The sequence below is a fragment of the Rhinoderma darwinii genome, chromosome 4 (assembly GCF_050947455.1).
Source record: "Rhinoderma darwinii isolate aRhiDar2 chromosome 4, aRhiDar2.hap1, whole genome shotgun sequence".
NCBI lineage: Eukaryota > Metazoa > Chordata > Amphibia > Anura > Rhinodermatidae > Rhinoderma > Rhinoderma darwinii.
The window spans coordinates 235,618,110-235,639,645 of record NC_134690.1 but is presented as its reverse complement, the minus strand read 5'-3'; the positions used below and the strand labels follow the sequence as shown (position 1 = coordinate 235,639,645).

The window sequence follows — 21,536 nt, the reverse complement described above, 5'->3', positions numbered from 1 at the left end:
CCTTGTAAAAATTTAAAATGTCCTAATTTTTTCACAAAAAAAGTAGATTTTCACCTTCACATACTAATTCAAATAAATTTAGCAAAAAAACTGTGGGTTCAAAATGCTAACTATACCCATAGATAAATTCCTTGAGGGGTATAGTTTCCAAAATGGGGTCACTTTTGGGGTGTTTCCACTGTTTTGGCAGCACAAGGCCTCCTCACACCTGACATGGTACCTAAAATATATTCTAATAAAATAGAGGCCCAAAATCCACTAGGTGCTCCTTTGCTTCTGAGGCCTGTGTTTCAGTCCATGACCGCGCTAGGACCACATGTGGGGTATTTCTAAAAACTGCAGAATCTGGGCAATAAATATTGAGTTGCATTTCTTGGGTAAAACCTTCTGTGGTACAGAAAAAATTTATTACAAATGAATTTTTGAAGAAAAAAAGTGACATTTGTAAATTTCGCCTCTACTTTACTTTAATTCCTGTGAAACGCCTAAAGGGCTAAAATACTTTGTGAATGCTGTTTTGAATACTTTGATGGGTGCAGTTTTCAAAATGGGGTGATTTATGGTGACTTTCTAATATATAAGGCCCTCAAAGCCATTTCAGAACTGAACTGGTCCCTGAAAAAATAGCCTTTTGAAATTTTCTTGAAAATATGAGAAATTGCTGCTAAAGTTCTAAGCCTTGTAACGTCCTAGAAAAATAAAAGAATGTTCAAAAAACTATGCAAACATAAAGTAGACATATGGGAAATATAAACTAGTATGTATTTTGTGTGGTATTACTATCTGTTTTACAAGTAAATACATTAAAATTTAGAAAAATGCTAATTTTTGCTAATTTTCTCTAAATCTTGGCGTTTCTTACAAATAAATATTGAATTTAACGACAACATTTTTTCAGTATCATAAAGTACAACATGTCACGAGAAAACAATCCCAGAATCGCTTGGATAGGTAAAAGCATTCTGGAGTTATTACCACATAAAGTGACACATGTCAGATTTGCAAAAATGGGGCTGGTCCTGAAGGCCAAAACAGGCTTAGACACTAAGGGGTTAATGACCAGCTAAATGTTTTTGTTTTTCTGCCTTTTAGCAGCCATAACTTTTTTTATTTTATTTTAATTTTTTTATTTATTTTTGCAGCGTGAGTATAGGTAAAAGCGTTTTTTTCTGCGTTTTTTTTTTTTTTTATCTCGTTCTCGTTTTCACGCTAAATAACCTGAATAATTTAACATGTTATGTTCATGTAGATACCTAATATGTGTAGGTTTTTATGTAAGAATTTTGAAATAAAAGAAAAATATATTTAATTCTAAAAAAATATATATCTTTTTCAGAATTTTTTTGTTTTTAATGAAGGGATAACTTTTTTTACAACTTTATTTTTTAATTATGCTGTATTCGCATACTCCTGCATATTAATACATTTTACTGTGTCCCTATGACACAGGCTGCTGTTAGGGTAACACATAGTGTGCCCTAACATCAGGCGTACTGCACAGACAGCTGACTGCAAAGTGTTCCCCCAGTTCTCTGAACGAGTCACTGGGTTTCTGGTGACGTGATTGAAGAGAGGAGTCCCTTATGATCATGCTGCAGTCATAGACCGCACCGATCAAAGGGTTAAACAGCTGGGGTCAGAGTTTTCTCCGATCCTGGCTGTTTTTAGCAGGCTTCTCTAAGTTCAGGAGCTGTTAGAGAATGAGCGCGCTCGAGCCTTTTCTACAGAGACAACAAAAGATGTCGCTGTAGACTAAGGACCTGCAGCCCCTTCTGTCAAAAAGCGGTCGTTAAGGGGTTAAATTTTTTCTTGACTACATTGGGTGGCGCAGACCGTGGGTATATGCTGTTGCCGCTAGGAGGCTTGACACTATGAAATAAAAGAAAAAGGCACTCCTTATATAGGATATACCCTGCCCACAGACACTGAGCTATTTGTCTTCACTTAGTGTCGTAGGAGGCAGGCACTTCTGCTGATAGCAGTAGAGTGTCTACTCTTCCCATACTAGTACACAAAGAATAAAGGGGAGACCCCAGGTAGTTGGCAGGCACACTATTAATAGACAAGAGAGGAAGAATCGCCCTAGGCGACGAGCCAAATTTCCCAACTACCAAAATTGTAAAATAGATTAATCTTTATTTGCTACTTGTAGCAAGACAGACAACACAGACAATTTTAAAATTCTCACTACCATAGAACCGGACGGCAAGGATTTGCCTGTATGTACAAGCAATAGGTAAATACCAATCAGGTATATGTGAATAGATTCTGCAAGTTAGATTTTAATATCAACTGGGTAGATAGTAAGTCCGGTCAGTGCGCCAATGAGTTCCTATTAACTCGGCTTGCAAAAAATACACTATGTTCAGATTTGTTGTTCTGCGCTTGCGCTCCGGCTTGCCTGCCATTTGCCAACCTTATCTTGATTCCTATTGGTTGACACTCCGCCTCCACGCCACTAATATGTCTTCTATGGCGTGAATGGTTGTCCTTCCTGACCCACCCTCATGACATGTCAATCTATCTGCCCATATCAGTAGCTTCCGTCTCGCCGCGTCGCCATTAGCCCCGTGTACCCCTGAGGACGCTACTCTGTAGCGAAACATGTCGGGGGGGGGGCTTCTAATCGTTTTTTAGTTCCTATCACTGACCGGACTTACTATCTACCCAGTTGATATTAAAATCTAACTTGCAGAATCTATTCACATATACCTGATTGGTATTTACCTATTGCTTGTACATACAGGCAAATCCTTGCCGTCCGGTTCTATGGTAGTGAGAATTTTAAAATTGTCTGTGTTGTCTGTCTTGCTACAAGTAGCGAATAAAGATTAATCTATTTTACAATTTTGGTAGTTGGGAAATTTGGCTCGTCGCCTAGGGCGATTCTTCCTCTCTACTCTTCCCATACTGGTGCATTAGCCTGCAGGCGCTGAGTCAGTTTTCCTAAGGGAGCATACTTTTCCCACACTGCTAGTTTTCAGTCCGTTTCACTTCTCTAGCAGCGCTAGGTGAAGCAACCATTACTCCCTAATTAGGAGTTCTCCTGGTGGGTGGTAGGCTCCTGCACTTCAAGGACGTCTGGCTCTCTCACATTTCGGACACCTGGGTTCAGGAGGTGGCACCTTCAGGATAAAAAAAATCGAATTTGCCTTCATCCCTCCAGAGAGCTCTTTTCAGTCCGCTATTCCTTGAGCAATCGACTCTTTGCTTCTTCAGGGGATCATTATTCCGGTACCCTCGTACCAAAGTTTCCAGGGGTTTTTCATTACAAACTTTTTGTCGTCCCCAATAAGGATGGTTCGGTTCGGCCTATACTGGATCTTAAGCGCCTCGACGTGCATGTTCGGGTCTGTAATTTTCTGATGTAGTCTCCGATCTGTCATTGCTTCCATGGAACAGGGGGAATGTCTTTCTTCTGTGGACATCAAGAACCCATATCATCACATCCCTATCTGTACTTCCTGCATTTTGCAGTACTGTCTCATTACCAATTTGTTACCCTTCCCTTTGGCCTGGCCATGGCTCAGCGAGTGTTCACAAATGTTCTCTCTGTCGTGTTGACACTCCTTCGCACCAGGGGGGTGTCGGTCACCCCGTACCTGGACAACTTCCTTCTCAAATCTCCCTCTAACATTTTATTTTTTTGTAAAGTTATGTGCATTGTTCTAAATATACTAATTTGGCTCGAATTGCCAAATAGGAGGTGACTCTATTCACTTTGGGCGGTGTAATATGTTTTCTGTATGACGCTGTCCAATCCGCATACAACTTCTCCCCCTTCCCTGCCCAGCAACACAGCGTCATCATATAGTAAATATCTTCCATTCCCGACTGTATTCAACTGGCGATCCGTGGTTGTGTCACAGCTACTATCCTCATGTTATATAAAAGATTAGAATCTCCTCTTTAATATGCCACCAGAACCGCGGTTGTGGGTGGTCCACAGCCCGAGATACGGCTGTTTGAAGTGATTCCCCCTTCAACCCAGCCTCACCCTCTCGTACTGTGTGAAGCAGCTTTATGCTGATAGAACAGCTTCAGAGGCTGTGAGGAAGCTCCACCTCAGGTGGTGTTGACACCCACTTGTCTAATAAAGGCTCATTTACATATTTAGAAAAAAAGCTCATAACTTTTAAAATAATAAACATTTTGGGACACAATTTTCACTAGCGTTCATGTGACAGCGCCTATTCGATTAGATAGGACATTACTAAACTAGTGATAGAGCCTCTTTAACCGGTTAAGGACTAGGCTGTTTTACAGCTAAATGACCAGAGCAAATTTCACAATTTTGCTATGCGCTTCTTTACATGACTATAACTCAGCAGGTGAATAAAGTTCATCTTTGAATTTTACACTCTTTTTAAAGGACAGATAGGGCTTTGTTTTAGTGGCATTTGTCAGTATATATCATTTTTTTTTTTTTCACTAAAGTGGGCAAAATTGGAAAAAAATGCAAGAATTTAACAATTGCGTCGGTTTATGCTAGCATTTTTCACACACGGTATGAACCACGGCCAAAATTAATCTCCTTTCACATTCTTCCACTTCTCCCGTGCATGGGGATACCAAATATGTGAGCCTTATTCACTGTGCGGGCATGTGCCAGGGCTTGGCATAAAAGGAGGCTTTTTGGCCTTTTCGGTCCAGGAATTTTGCATTTGATTTTATAGCCGCATACTGTTTTCTGGGGGGCCTAATGCTGCTGAAACATTAGAATCACCCCATAAATGACTTCATTCGCACAAGTAGACCCCACAAGGTTTCCTTCAAGGGGTTTATCATATTTTTAGCAAGTCCAGTTTTCTTCTGAAAGTTTCTTGAATAAGATGGAACAAAATAAAATCAGCACTTTTTTAGCAAATGCGTCAGTTTAGGCTAGTATTTTTCACACACGGTATAGACCACGGCCAAAATTCATCTCCTTTCACGTTCTTCCACTTCTCCCGTGCATGGGGATACCAAATATGTGTGCCTTATTCGCTGTGCGGGCATGTGCCAGGGCTTGGCATAAAAGGAGGCTTTTTGGCATTTTCGGTCCAGGAATTTTGCATTTGATTTTAGAGCCGCATACTGTTTTCTGGGGGGCCTAATGCTGCTGAAACATTAGAATCACCCCATAAATGACTTAATTCGCACAAGTAGACCCCACAAGGTTTCCTTCAAGGGGTTTATCATATTTTTAGCAAGTCCAGTTTTCTTCTGAAAGTTTCTTGAATAAGATGGAACAAAATAAAATCAGCACTTTTTTAGCAAATGCGTCAGTTTAGGCTAGTATTTTTCACACACGGTATAGACCACGGCCAAAATTCATCTCCTTTCACGTTCTTCCACTTCTCCCGTGCATGGGGATACCAAATATGTGTGCCTTATTCGCTGTGCGGGCATGTGCCAGGGCTTGGCATAAAAGGAGGCTTTTTGGCCTTTTCGGTCCAGGAATTTAGCATTTGATTTTAGAGCCGCATACTGTTTTCTGGGGGGCGTAATGCTGCTGAAACATTAGAATCACCCCATAAATGACTTAATTCACACAAGTAGACCCCACAAGGTTTCCTTCAAGGGGTTTATCATATTTTTAGACAGTCCAGTTTTCTTCTGAAAGTTTCTTGAATAAGATGGAACAAAATAAAATTACCTTTTTTTTTTAACAATTGCGCCAGTTTATGCTAGCTTTTTCACACACAAAATGGACCACGGACAAAATTCATCGCATTTCACATTCTTCCACTTCTCCCGTGCATGGGGATACCAAATATGTGTGCTTTATTCACGGGCATGTGCCAGGGCTTGGCATAAAAGGAGGCTTTTTGGCCTTTTCGGTCCAGGAATTCTGCACTTGATTTTATAGCAGCATACTGTTTTCTGGGGGGCCTAATGCTGCTGAAACATTAGAAACACCCCATAAATGACTTCATTCACACAAGTAGACCCCACAAGGTTTCCTTCAAGGGGTTTATCATATTTTTAGACAGTCCCGTTTTCTTCTGAAAGTTTCTTGAATAAGATGGATCAAAATAAAATTAGCAATTTTTTAGCAAATGCGTCAGTTTATACCAGCATTTTTCACACACGGTATAGACCACGGTCAAAATTAATCTCCGTTCACATTCTGCCACTTCTCCCGTGCATGGGGATACCAAATATGTGGCCTTATTTATCACATAGAGATGTAGGAGGGCGGACGATAGAAGAAGATTATTTCACAAATCGCTTTTTTTCAAAGCTGGTTTTACAAAACTCAACAGAGTTTCTATAACACTTCCAAAATATCTGCTCTTGAAGCAGAGATCCCAAAATATTCATCTAGCGGTATAATGGGAATTTATTTTTTGGGGTTTTCTAAAATAAGAAATTTCAGGTTAATGCAAATGGAGCTCTCCAGCAGATGAACTTTAGAAAACATCAAACATGACATCCACCCCCCCCCCCCCCCCGCCCCCAGCCCACCCATTCCCTCCCTCACCCTTGGAGTAAAATCAGGGGAAAAATAAAAACGTAATGTAGGGCAAATATATTTTCAACAAATTAACTAAAATCTAATAATTCAGAACAGTGTGGTATTTTTTAAAACATGGCTCAATGCACAGGCCTGGTTGCGAGGGACATGAGGGACAGAAATATCGGGAATCTTTGCGGTGCCCGTCTTTTCTGCAGACGCGGCACTTTTTCTGGGGGTTGCTTCTGGTTGCTGTTGGGGGAATCCGACTGACGAAGTGTCTTTCAGTCAGTCGCGTGACATCCTCAGACTGGGGGCATTCTCGGGTGTCCTGAACATCAAAAATGAGGCCTTCAATAATTTTCTCCTGGAAATCCAGGTATGTGTCTCTGCCTCTGTTTTTTTTATAGAGCACAAATGAGTTGTGGATGGCCCGGCCACCTGTAACAAATAAATGGCCACCTTTTTGTACCAGGTTTTAGTTTTGCGTTTTACTAAATAGGGCTGTAAAACCTGGTCGCTTAAATCCACCCCCCCCATGTACTTGTTATATTCGGACACGCTCACTGGTTTGTGCTTGTCCGATGTTGCCCCTCTTTCCCTCACTGCCACTGTTCCTGCGGTATGAATCGTGCTTAGCACATACACATCTTTGCGATCCCTGAACTTGACCGCCAGCAATTCCTCAGATGCATAAGCACAGGAGTCCCCCTTTACCATGCGCTTCCCCACTAATTGCTGTGGAAAACCAATTCTGTTTTTGCGCATGGTACCACATGCCCCAGTCCTTGCAGCATGCAAATGCCTAAACAGGGGCACACTGGAATAAAAATTATCACAGTACAGGTGGTACCCCTTGTGAAGCAGAGGCTGCATTATCTCCCACACGATCTTACTGCTGGTGGAAAGATCAGGGGGGCATCCAGGAACATTTATTGTGCGGTCCCGCCCTTCATAAATCCTGAAGGCGGTGGTATATCCTGACCCGCTTTCACACAATTTGTAGAGCTTAACGCCATATCTTGCCCTTTTTGAAGGTAGATATTGGCGAAAGCTAAGTCTGCCATGGAAGTTGAGGAGGGATTCGTCCACACTTACATTCTGCTCAGGGGTGTAGAGTTGCAGAAATAAATTATTCAGGGAATTTATTAGCGGTCTTATTTTGAACAACCGATCCCGGTTTGCATCGGTACTTGGGGGGGCCTGTGCGTTGTCATTGAAGTGGAGGAACCTCATTATTGTCTCATAACGAGACCTGGGCATTACTGCAGAATATACTGGGGTGGCTTGGGCGGGTCTTGTTGACCAGTAAGACCTAATGGAGGGCTTTTTGACAATACCCATATTTAGGGTGAGCCCCAAAAAATTTTTTAATTCCTGCAAATTGGTGGGCGTCCAATCTCTGGCATGGGTGGATGAAGGTTTCTGCCTTATATATTGCGTGGCATATAAATTTGTTTCGTGGACAATCTGATTTAGGATGTCGTCCGTTATAAATAAATGGAAGTAATCCATTTGGACAAAATTTGTATTGTCCACGGTTATGCCAGGAGTGGCCGTATATCCGTGGATTCTAGGCCCAAAAGATGGGGCAGGTGCCCATACAAGAGCCTGGACTGGAGGGACCAGGCTGTCCCGTGCTACAGCGCTACTTGGCCCTGCACTTTCATGTTCTGCAGTTTCGACTGCATCAGGGACAACGTCCCCTGAAGATGAACCTGAAGTGACGCTGTCATCGTCACTACCTAAAACAGGTTCCATCTCGGACGCCATCTCTGATGCGGTCTCCGACTCAGACCACAGCATGGCGTATGCCTCCTCGGCGCTAAACAACTTCCTCGCCATAACGTAACTAACACTAACACTAACTAAACAAATTTTTTTTTTTTTTTTTATAAAACACACAAACTAACTGCTATATATATCTACACTACCGCTAACAAAAAAATAAACCGCTATTGCTATATATATTATATATATGTGGATATATATATAATTATATACTCCCTACCTGCCTATTCTAATAGAATAAAAGAAAGAAAGGTAGATAGATAGAAAAAAGGATAGATGGATAGATAGATTGTATAGATAGATAGAAATCTATCTATACAGAGAATGTTTTAGTGTAACTGTATTTTTTTTCACTGTATTCTTCTGGCAGCAATTCTCCCGAGTCTCTTCTTCTCCTCAAACTGAAACAATGTTTGAGGAGAAGAAAAGAGGCAGGAGATTTACTGCCAGAAAAGTCAAAATAAAACAAATGTGGTCGCTGTGATAGGTTTTCACAGCGACCACATGATCAGGGACCATCAGATTGGTCCCTGATACTCTGCCCAGTGCCCAGAGCTGTTGGTAACAGCGAGGGCACAGGGCTGTGTGCACGCGATCGCGTGCACACTGTTTTCTATGCAGAAATGCATGTGATCGCTGTGATTGGTTGTCACAGCGATCACATGTTCAGGGGCCAAAAGATTGACCCCTGACATTCTGCCCAGTGCCCATGGCTGTTAGCAACAGCCAGGGCATAGAGCTGTGTGCACGCGATCGCGCGTGCACAGTCTCTGAAGTGCGGCCGTATATATACTATACGCCGGACTTTAGAGACCCTGGCCGCTGGCCGTATATTTACGGCCAGCGGTCGGGAACCTGTTAAAGAGGCTCTGTCACCAGATTTTGCAACCCCTATCTGCTATTGCAGCAGATCGGCGCTGCAATGTAGATTACAGTAACATTTTTATTTTTAAAAAACGAGCATTTTTGGCCAAGTTATGACCATTTTTGTAGTTATGCAAATGAGGCTTGCAAAAGTCCAAGTGGGTGTGTTTAAAAGTAAAAGTCCAAGTGGGCGTGTATTATGTGCGTACATCGGGGCGTGTTTACTACTTTTACTAGCTGGGCGCTCTGACGAGAAGTATCATCCACTTCTCTTCACAACGCCCAGCTTCTGGCAGTGCAGGCACAGCGTGTTCTCGAGAGATCACGCTGTGACGTCACTCACAGGTCCTGCATCGTGTCAGACGAGCGAGGACACATCAGCACCAGAGGCTACAGTTGATTCTGTAGCAGCATCGGGGTTATCAGGTAAGTCGATGTAGCTACTTACCTGCAAACGCTGATGCTGCTGCAGAATCAACTGTAGCCTCTGGTGCCGATGTGTCCTCCCTCGTCTGACACGATGCAGGACCTGTGAGTGACGTCACAGATCTGCACTGCCAGAAGCTGGGCGTTCTGAAGAGAAGTGGATGATACTTCTCATCAGAGCGCCCAGCTAGTAAAAGTATTAAAAACGCCCACTTGGACTTTTACTTTTAAACACGCCCAGTTGTACTTTTGCAAGCCTCATTTGCATTACTACAAAAATGGTCATAACTTGACCAAAAATGCTCGTTTTTAAAAATAAAAACGTTACTGTAATCTACATTGCAGCGCCTATCTGCTGCAATAGCAGATAGGGGTTGCAAAATCTGGTGACAGAGCCTCTTTAAAGAGGCTCTGTCACCAGTTTAGAACTGCCCTATCTCCTACCTAATCTAATAGGCACTTTAATGTAGATAACTACTTTTTGTTTTAAAAACATTTATTTTTGACCAAGTTATGAACATTTTAAGATTTATGCAAATTTGTTCTTAATGCCCAAGTGGGCGTCCTTTTTTTTAAACTTTTGACCAAGTGGGTGTTTTAAAGGAAAGTGTATTTGGCTGACCATTAGGCGTCGTACACAAATTCATTCCAGCCCAGCTTGATCCACAGCACAGCGTGATCTCGCGGTGACGTAATTTCATTCCGTGAGTCCTTCACCGGATCGATGGAAGACTGAACAGACCTCGCCTCCGGCCACTGCAGATTCGGGTAAACGTCCTGGCACGTCTGTTCTCTCTTCCGTCACTCCGGTGTAGGACCTGCAGTATGAAGTGAAGTCACAGCGTAATCCCAAAAGTAAAAAAAAAAACGCCCAGTTGGGCATTAAGAACAAATTTGCATAAATCTAAAAATGTTCATAACTTGGTCAAAAATAAACGTTTTAAAAAAAAACCACAGTAGTTAATCTATATTAAAGTGCCTATTAGATTGGGTAGAAGGTAGGACAGTTATAAATTGGTGACCGAGCCTCTTTAAGGCCAGCAATTCCTCTTCATCATGCATCGATCATCGTACATGGAAGTCTTAGGCTATGCTCACATCAGCGTTGGGTTCTGTTTGACCTTTTCGTCGGAGGAACCGATGAATGGATAGCCAAACAAACCATAGCTTCTGTTGCAGTTTGTTTCCGTTCCGTAACGCAGTCAACTAGTGGCAACAGCATATACCCACTGTCTGTCTCTTCGCCCCCCCCACCCCCTCCCCCAATGAACTAGACAAAGTATTTTTATTGCTTCAAATTTTATTACCCATCTGAGTTCATGAAGGAAGGAGGGGGGCGCGCGCGTGTGCGTAAACTACACTGGGTTTGTGTGTAGTCTGTTACTATGGAGACACAAGCGAGAAGGTGTATATAGCCTTTAATTGTTAATTTTACAGGCCCATTGGCCCTGAGCACCGGCTGTTCCATGTAGTAAGTGGCAGATGGGCTGTGAACTAGATACATTTTAAGACCGATACCTTGAACTTTTTTTTTTTTTTTTTAAATAGGCGACATTGGAAACTACTACTATGGACAAGGGCACCCCATGAAACCTCACCGGATACGAATGACTCACAATTTGCTACTGAACTATGGACTTTACAGGAAGATGGAAATATATGTGAGTCTGAAAATATTATCTTGTATTATTATCCTTAGATGTGCATTGTCAGGGGTTTCTGGTATGGTTTGTAGGAAAACAACAAGTTAGCGTGGTACAGCCGTCTCCATATCTGTAGTAAATTTTCAACAGATGGCGGTATAGATGTGGCAGTTACAGTCCTTTATGACTAACCCCACTAATTTGCTTGAGTTTAAGGGGATATTTTCAACTCTGACATTTATGGCATATTCACAGGATATGTCATAATTGATAGATGCGGGTTCCACCTCTAGAATTTGCACCTATCTACTAGAACTGTCTGAGACTCGTGTTTTACCTTGTCCCACTGTCTCTGCTCTCCGACTACTGCGTTATGAGGTGGCTGGATATCCAGAAACAGCTGAGCTACTCTGTTTTCGGAACTCCCATAGATGTGAATGGAAGTTACGGAAACTGCATAGCGCTGTCAGATGAGAATACTCCTTCAAAAGTGCAATGAATGCTTATTTCTAAACTTTGTTAAACAAAGCTAACTATGCATTAAAGGCTATGTACACCTTTGAAAATTGTGTGCTTGTATTTGGTGCAACTTTCTAAACCATTTTAAATCAAAATAATTTTTACTTTTTGAGATACAGCTGCCTTGTATCTAGCGCTGAGACCTGTGCCCATCAGCTCAGTGGCGCTGACCGGTTCAATGTTATACTTTGTATGGGAGCACGGCATGAAAATGCGGTCGGACATGCTCGCAATCGCAAGCTGTGATTACAGGCACAGCCGTGTGCATGAGGCCTGAAGTAGATGTCAGCTTTTTAGGTTTCAAAGAAAAAAAAAATACAATCAAAGGGAAATATCAGCTAAAAATACTTATCACCTATCCAACGCTTTCATTCAGCTGTTTCTTTACCTCCAGTGGAGTTGTATGGTGTAACAGTGTTAATGCTTGAACCACCATATTACTCTTCCACCAATGTGGACATGCTGGCGGGTAGAACCCCACACGATCTAACATTTATCACATATACCAAGGATACATGGTGCATTGTAACGACGTGAATACGCTTTTTAGATTATGATGCTGTTAATTCATCATCTCGCTCATCTGCAGTGGCAGTAAATATATTTTCTATCATTATCCGTGTGCTGTAGTATGATTGTTTTATTTTAAGAGCAGGAGATATATATTGTGAAAAATTATCCCAGACCCCACAAACAAAGAACTGTTCTGAGCAGGTTATTCAAGTGTTCTATGGAAATGGCCTAAGGCATAGATAGAAAGCCTAAGTATAAGCCCAGGGCTCAACCGCAACACTCTGCGATAGAGGTAAAACTGTGGATTTACCGTGACATGCTTATGACTGTAGTGTTTTCTAATGGGTCAGAACGGTGCAAACGGCATATTGATTTGTGTATATACGGTTTGCTTTTGTACGTTAATTCACTTTGTTCTTTTCCTTAGCGCCCTCACAAGGCAACAGCTGAAGAAATGACAAAATACCACAGTGATGAATACATTAAATTTCTACGATCTATAAGACCAGACAACATGTCGGAGTATAGTAAACAAATGCAGAGATGTAAGTTAACTATTTTTGTTTTTTGGCTTGTGATTATCCTGTAAATTGCTCATAAGCAATCTCTTTGAAAGTAGAGCTAATTTGTTGCAGTAAGAGCCCTGTTTGCAGTAACAGTACAAAATATTTTGCTGGTTAAGTTGTAGTGATACATTTGGTTTTATGAACTTTTTGCTTATCGCCTGTGCTAAAATGGATCGTACCTTTTCACATTGTCAAATAGAAATACAATGCATCATCCTGGTCAGAACTCCAAGCTGTTACAGGGCTTGTCCTGTACTGGTGTTCTGTCTTTAGATGTAAATCTTCTGTGAGCCTGGATTCACACACAGCGTTTTGCTGCATTTTTTATTTATTTTTTTGGTATTTTTGTGAGCGTTTTTGTATTACTTTCTTTTTTTTTAGTGCGGCCAGATGTTGTTCTATAAAATGTACTACACACATCTGCGTTTTTGTTTGTGGCGTTTTTGAGGCAATTTTGTAGTCCGTGGCGTGTTTTTTTTTTTTTCCCCAAACGCAGCATGCTCTGGGTATGGCCTTTTTTTTAAGGCGTTATTCCCATGTGCTGCACTATAGGACTTCAAAAATGGCAGATAAAAAGCATGTACAAAATGATATAAAAAATTTTTTTTACTTTAAATCTGCATGTTACATTTTAATAAGGCTAGCATTTTTAGAAGCGGTTTTTGCTGCCGTTTAAAACTCCAGGTATTTTCTATATGTGAAGGAGGCCTTAACCAGGTGCTGTAGCACTCTTATTTAGTTACTTTTTATTCCTTTTGTAGAGGTCTGTTGATAACCGAACCGCTTTAGGGCTTGTTCACATTGGTGCTGTTTTTGACGCCAAAACCCGCCCGAAATTTGCTCCCATTGATTTCAACGGGAGGTGCTTTTTTACATGCTTTTTACTGTAATAAGTTGTGGTTATGGAATTCCCTAACAAATGCACCCTGTGTGAACATGACCACCTTCTGTATGAAATACCCGAACATCAGCAAGCATCAGTACTATATGTGCCCGAATGATTGTTAGTGCAATCGTTTGGGCACATAGTTTCATTGTCGGCAGCACTTCCCTGTTTACGTGGGGAAATCTGCTGCGGACAACCGATAATTTTTATGCCCGCATAAAAGATCTGATCACCCAGCAAACAAGCGTTTGCTTGATCGCTGTGTTGTGTGTGTTACACAGGCCGAGCGTTCCTATGAGCGCTTGTTTTCCTGAACATCGACCCGTGTAAATGTGCCTAAGGCCACTCTGGGCCTCCTGTATCAAAACTGCCTAAAACAAAAACTGTCCATGTTGCCCATAGCAACCAATCAGAGCTTGGCTTTTATTTCCTAAACTGTTCTGGAAAAATAAATTCACTGTGATTGGGTGATCTGTGCAACAAAAAAAAATTTTTTCTGTTCGGTCTTCATTTATCTAAACATAATTATTTTTCTTTTTTTTAAGTCCTGTACAATGAGGCTCGAGTCACTTGTGACTATGAAGTTATATATTGTAAATGTATGTAACCTAAAAATATATTTGTGTATTCAGTCAATGTAGGAGAGGACTGTCCTGTATTTGACGGTCTTTTTGAGTTCTGTCAGCTGTCTACGGGAGGCTCTGTTGGTAAGTGCACTTCTTGCTCTTATTACCCATATCAATAATGGCTATTTTGAAAAAAAAAAAAATGCTGGCATAGGCATAGATAGAAATACCATACCAGACACAACCTGAGGACAGGTTCGGCACTGTGTCTCCAATCCGGACATTCCTTCTGTCCTGAGATGACCCGACGGGGGAGGCGGGTGTCAGAGCCACCCACCGCCATCACTGCAGACAGAGCCACACAATTATGGCATGAGGGCAGGGCTTGTCCTGAGTGCACGGTCTCTTGTTATGGACACCTGTTATGTTTATAGTCACATGAACCCCGTCTGCATCAGAACCGCTAACCTAGGTCCGATCACATGACATAGGGGGGTCACCAAAAACCCTGTGCACACTCAGCCCGTCCATCCAACCCTTTCCTGGTTATATAATCTTCTGGGAAAGCTGGGTGTCCACCATTACCCCTCCTACTGGAGTGTGTTTGGGGATGTGACTAATGAACCTCTCACACTCCAGTAGGAGGGGTAATGGTGGTCACCCAGCTTTCCCAGACCCCTGAACGTTAAATCTCTCTAGTTGTGCTGAGACTGTTTGGGGCTGTGACTAATGAACCTCTCAGTCTCAGCACAACTCGAGAGATTTATCGTTCAGGGGTCTGGGAAAGCTGGGTACCACACGAACAGCGGGCATATTGTTTATCACCCAGCCTTCCCAGGACAGTTACATCATGTGTCCTTTATACAGAGTCCTGCACGACTAAAGGGGGGGGGGGGCGCGTCGGGTGGGCGGGGGAGCTGCTCTGCTGTGTGACTCTGACCTGCGTCTGCGCAGTACAGGCCCAGAGAGCAGAAGCAATGGACGGGAGCCGTTCATTGACTCCTATGCACGGTAGCTGCCGTATTCCATCTCTGTATGTGTCGTTAATCGACATATATACAGAGATGGGAAAAAAAATGGCAGCCCCCATAGAGAAGTAAAAATAAAAAAACAAAGTACAACACAAAAACACAAAAATAAAATTTATTTTAATAACATACTAAAAGTAATATTATATAAAAAAAAAAAAAATTTCGCGACACCTTGTCTTTAACCCCTTACCATCTGCCCCATGTAAAATAACATGGTCCTCTCACAAAGACCCCACCATTATCAAGTGTAGAATATAACATGCTTTGCAGTGTTTATTACTATTGTTTGGATTAATTCCTCCCTGTGATGTTCCCCCGTTATTTACAAGCTGGTGCAGTGAAACTGAATCGCCAGCAAACTGACATGGCTGTCAATTGGGCAGGAGGGTTACACCACGCTAAGAAATCTGAAGCATCTGGGTTCTGTTACGTCAATGATATTGTTCTTGCCATCCTGGAACTACTAAAGTGAGTTTGAGCTTTTATTAGTCTTTTTATGTGTTTTCTTTTACTTCTGTATAAAGTTCACGTTTCAGTGTGATTGTGCAGTGTAAGAAGCTGGACTGGAACAATGAGAAGTTTAGGACGCTGATTGGTCACGGATTGATCAGCGTCTTACACTTCTCTTCACATCGCCCAGTTGGTAAAAAGTAAAAACGCCCAGTTGTCTATTAAGAAACGAATTAGCATAAATCTAAAATAGTTTAACTTGGTCAAAAATGATCGTTTTTCAAAATAAAAACCACTTATCTACATTACAGCGCCGATCACATTATGTAGGAGATAGTGCACTTATAATCTGGTGACAGAACCTCTTTAAGCCTAGAAATTCTAAAATCGCAAAAAGGATGTGTATAAAAATGATAAAATAAAGAAACCTGCATTGTCTAAAGAAAAGAAACATCGCAAAAATTACGCTGCTAGCCCAAAAAATAAAAAAGTTATCGTCGTTTATACTAACGCTTGCTAAAAATGGCTAAACGGTGTCTGGTCCTGAAGGCCCAAAATAGCCTGGTCCTGAACCTGTTAAAGAGACTCTGTCACCACACTAAGTGCACTATTTCTTACATAAGGAGATCGGCGCTATAATGTAGGTGACAGCAGTGCTTTTTATTTAGAAAAACGATCTATTTTCACCACATTAGGGGCGATTTTAGCTTTATGCTAATTAGTTTCTTAATGCCCAAGTGGGCGTGTTTTTACTTTAGACCAAGTGGGCGTTGTACAGAGGAGTGTATGACGCTGACCAATCAGCGTCATGCACTTCTCTCCATTCATTTAGTCAGTGCATAGTGACACTGGGTTTTTCACGATGTGCTGTCTTATACTGACATATTAACGTTACTGAAGTGTTTAGACCGTTACCAGACATTCCTTCCAGACAGGACGGGATGTCTATTCACAATCCCTGCACTTCGTTAACGTTTGTATGGTACTTACAGCAGAGCAAAGCGTAATCTCGTGAGATCTCGCTGTAAATGACAGGTTACAGCGAGATTACGCTTTGCTCTGCTGTAATTACCAAACAAACGTTAACGAAGTGCAGGGATTGTGAATAGACATCCCGTCCTGTCGGGAAGGAATGTCTGGTAACGGTCTAAACACTTCAGTAACGTTAATATGTCAGTATAAGAAAGCACATCGTGAAAAACCCAGTGTCACTATGCGCTGTCTAAATGAATGCAGAGGAGTGCATGACGCGGATTGGTCAGCGTCATACACTCCCCTGTACAACGCCCACTTGGTCTAAAGTAAAAACACGCCCACTTGGGCATTAAGAAGCTAATTAGCATAAATCTAAAATCGCTCCTAATGTGGTGAAAATAGATCGTTTTTCTAAATAAAAAGCACTACTGTCACCTACATTACAGTGCCGATCTCATTATGTAAGAGATAGGCTCTGTCACCACACTATAAGTGGCCTCTTTAATTTAGTCCTTAAAAGGAAATGTAGTAATGTAATACTAGCAGCCATACAGATGTAGGTCTGTACCTGTGGCCTAAGGGTCAGAGGACATGTGATGACCAAAGTCAGAGCAGCCCCCAGGTGAAGCCCTCCACACACAAACAAGACCCTGGCCCCGACATGCAGGATCAATGTTTGTAAAGATCTGCTTACTCAGCAGCCAGCAGAAAATTTTACAAGTTACCTCCATTCACATCCAGAGCGACACATCACACTCAGCCGAAGTCAGTACAGGGCATGAACTGGTTAATAAACATTCAGCTCCAAAAAAAACACACCGCATGACAAGAAGCTAAGGCAAGAATCCGGCCAGCAGGTTTCTCTTAGCAGATCTGGTAACAGACCGTGCGGGTGCTGAGCGCCTGGCGGCAGCAATACGGTTCACCAGCTCAGCCACTTCTTGGCTTACTCGCCTGGTGTCCTCTATTGTTGCTGCCCAGCGATCCTGAAGCTTCGACTACAGTATATAGACAAAAGTATTGGATGCCTCTTAGTCGTTGAATTTAGGCGTTTCATTCAGTCCCATTGCCACAGGTGTATAAAATCCAGCACCTAGCCATGCAGTCTGCCTTTACAAACATTTATGAAAGAATGGGTCGTTCTGGTAGTGTGATAGGATGCCACCATTGCAACAAGTCCGTTTTGTGACATTTCTGTCCTGCTAAATATTTTGTGATCAACTGTGAATGGTATTATTGCAATGTGGAAGTGTTTAGGAGCCACCGCATTTCAGTCCCGAAGTGGCAGATCACGTAAAGTATAGTCCAAACCTCCACTGACATTAACATCTACACAAAAACTGCGCCAGGAGCTTCATGGCATGTGTTTCCGTGGCCGAGCAGCTGCATCCGAGCCTTACATCAAGCACAATGCCAAGCATCGGATGAGGTGGTGTAAAGCACCCTGCCGTTGGACTCCGGAGCAGTAGAAATGTGCTCTGTGGAGTGATGAATCACCCTTCTCTATCTGGCAGTCTGTTGGATGAGTCTGGGATTGGTAAATGGCAGGAGAACGTTACCTGTCTGACTGCGTTATGCCAACTAGAAAGTTTGGTGGAGGAGAGATTATTTTATGGGGTTGTTTTTCAGGGATTGGCCTCAGGCCCGTCAGTTTTGGTGAAGGGAAATCTTAATTTTTCAGCATACCAAGACATTTTTGACCATTGTATGCTTCCAACTTTTGTGGGAACCGTTTTGGGAAGGACCTTTTCTGTTCTGGCATGACTATTCCCAGTACACAAAGCAATGTCCCTAAAGTCATGGTTAGGTGTTAGGGTATGTGCACACACACTAATTACGTCCGTAATTGACGGACGTATTTCGGCCGCAAGTCCCGGACCGAACACAGTGCAGGGAGCCGGGCTCCTAGCATCATACTTATGTACGATGCTAGGAGTCCCTGCCTCGCTGCAGGACCACTGTCATGTACTGAAAACATGATTACAGTACGGGACAGTTGTCCGGCAGCGAGGCAGGGACTCCTAGCATCGTACATAACTATGATGCTAGGAGCCCGGCTCCCTGCACTGTGTTCGGTCCGGGACTTGCGGCCGAAATACGTCCGTCAATTACGGACGTAATTAGTGTGTGTGCACATACCCTCAGAGTACTTGACTGAAGCTCTGACCTCATTCCCATCAATTATGTTTGGGATAAACTAGAATGAAGATTACGAGCCAGGCCCTCTTATCCAGTTAGTGAATATGCAATAATTCCCCCACACACCAAATTATTGTAGGAAGCCCTCCCAGAAGAGTGGAAGCTGTTTTAGCTGGGACGGGGGGGGGGGGGACCAACTCCATATTAATGCCGATGGATTTAGTATGGGTTGTCATAAAGGCTCCTGTAGAGTTAATGTGTAGGTGTCCCAATACTCTTGCCAATATGTTGTAGTACTTGAAGCGAGTGTTCAGTTTCATGTGTAGAAATACGCATGAGACCGATTTTAAATTGTGCCCTTTACCTTGTAGGCATCATTGCGACCGCTGCACATTAGTTCACCTTTAGGCCATGTTCAGATGTTGCAAAATTGTTTCATCAGTGCAGATTTTCAGAGGATTTCACATCTTGAGATGCAAAGGGTTAAATCATCTATAAAATCTGCATGTAATACATTCCACAGATTCATGTAAAAATATATAGTGGAATATCTCCACTACGTCTGGATGTCTTCTTAGTTCACACTCTGTGTGGACAACGTTGCCTCTGCCTGTATTGGAAGGTTAGGGTTGCTCATGAATTCTGTAGGTGTTTTAGCGTTTGGTTTGCTATAAAGTAACACTTGCCATATTCCTGATTCATGAATTCTGCTGTACTCATTTTGAAATGACACCACATTTTTTTTTCTAGGTACCACCAAAGAGTGTTGTATATTGATATTGATATCCATCATGGTGATGGTGTTGAAGAGGCTTTTTATACCACTGACCGTGTCATGACTGTTTCTTTCCATAAATATGGGGAATATTTCCCAGGCACTGGAGATCTCAGAGTATGTATATAGTTTCTATGTAATAATGTGTAAACTGCCTTGCCTATTTATTAGTTGTAGTAGGGCAGTGTTCACATTCTTCCCTTTCTGGTACGGGTTCTGTTATATATAAATATATATTTATATTTAATTTTTTTTTACTGAAAAACTGCATGGTTTACTATGCGGTCAAAAATAACGGAACATCGTTAATCCCCATTGTAAGATCAGTCAGGCTCTGTTAGAAAACTGATCTGTTATAGCTGTTGTGGGTCTGTAATAAACGTAAGACCGTACGCTAGTGTGAACAGAACTCGGTCAAAATTTGGTCAGTGCTCTGTTTCTTCTGCAAATATAAAGGTTTTTTTTGTTTGTATTTTTATAATTCTACAATGAAAAGTCATTTAATTTCTATTATACTATATTTCAATTCCTTACATTTTTCTAGATATCTACTTTGTCATTAAATGTAAACATTCTTGGTTACGTCCAGAGGCTGAAAACCCATATGGACCCAGTTAGATCTAAAGGTTTGCCGCAAAGTGTATACAGGCAATCCTGTGTAAGCCGAGCCCTTTAGCCTCATAAATCTTGCTCTTATACTGTAGCATACTCCCAGGAAATCAGAATAGGTAAATTAAATGGCATATAGTTCCAGAAGTTCAACTTTCAGAGTATTGCCTAGGCTGGATACATTGTAACAAAAACTTGACAGTGAAAAGTATGAAGTCCATAAGAATTTTCATCCTCTGGATGTAAACAAGGTGTCCGTTCACTTTCATCAAGCAGAGATCTAGAAAATGGGAAGGAAATGTAACCGTTATTAAGTTGCATAAAATAAATAACCCCTTTAGAATGTTGCTTCACTGTGAACCTACACAAATACATTAGGGAATTGAATGAACAATTGCATGTTTACCGGGATTTGAATTGCCCTGCTCTATTGTAACTCCTATTGCCAAATGGAGTGATTCTGACAATAAGACAATATTAGGTAATTGCTATATATGCAACACGGCCTCATGCACACAACTGTTTTTTTGCAGCCACATTTTTGCGGATACGTTGCTACCTATTCTCTATGGCCCCATGCACAAGACCATGATTTACACGGATCGGTGTGGGGGGGGCCGCAGATCTGGAATGCAAAAACTCAGGACAAGTCCTTTTACTGTCTGGATTCACCAATACTGTTGAATAGTTGTGGATCCGTGAGTCCAGATGACACACTGATGCACAACTAGTGTTTTTTAGCGGTCCGACGGACCGCAAACGGACCTGTGGTTTTACTGACCACAAAACAAATATGTTCGTGTGCATGAGGCCTTATATAACCCCTTAGTGACCGCCGATAAGCCTTTTCACGGCGGTCATTAGTGGGCTTTATTCTGATGCAATAGCCTTTTCACAGCACCTCTTCAGAATAAAGTAAACCGAGCAGGGAGCCGTGAAATCTCCTTGCTCTCAGCTGCCAGATGCAGCTGAGGGCTGGGGACATCCCTGCTCGAACGTGTGAGATCAATATTCGTATCGATCTCACCCGTTTAACCCCACAGATGCGGCGCTCAATAGCGTGCGCCGCATCGGAGTGGTTTTGGAGAGACGGAGGGAGCTCACTCTCATCCCACCGACACCCGGCGATAAGATCGCCGAGTGTCTGTGTCTCCGATGGCAGCCGGGGCCCTAATAAAGGCCCCCAGGTCTGCCTGTAGTGAATGCCTGCTAGCAGATGCTTTTAAACGGACAGGCAGTAATACACTGCAATACAGAAGTATTGCAGTGTATTCTAAAAGCGATCGGATGATCGCATATTAAAGTCCCCTAGTAGGACTAGTAAAAAAGTAAAAAAAAAAAGTT

General features: G+C 42.2%; 1 protein-coding gene across 1 annotated transcript in view; it reads left to right on the top strand.

The window, feature by feature from the left end:
• The window catches only part of HDAC2 (histone deacetylase 2), a 72,378-nt gene that overhangs the window by 31,270 nt on the left and 19,572 nt on the right, over positions 1-21,536 (top strand). Inside the window, exons 2-6 of the mRNA XM_075862295.1 lie at positions 11,069-11,181; positions 12,623-12,740; positions 14,280-14,354; positions 15,574-15,712; positions 19,559-19,700. Coding sequence (XP_075718410.1) covers positions 11,069-11,181; positions 12,623-12,740; positions 14,280-14,354; positions 15,574-15,712; positions 19,559-19,700 — 587 coding nt within the window. The remainder of the gene's footprint in view (positions 1-11,068; positions 11,182-12,622; positions 12,741-14,279; positions 14,355-15,573; positions 15,713-19,558; positions 19,701-21,536) is intronic.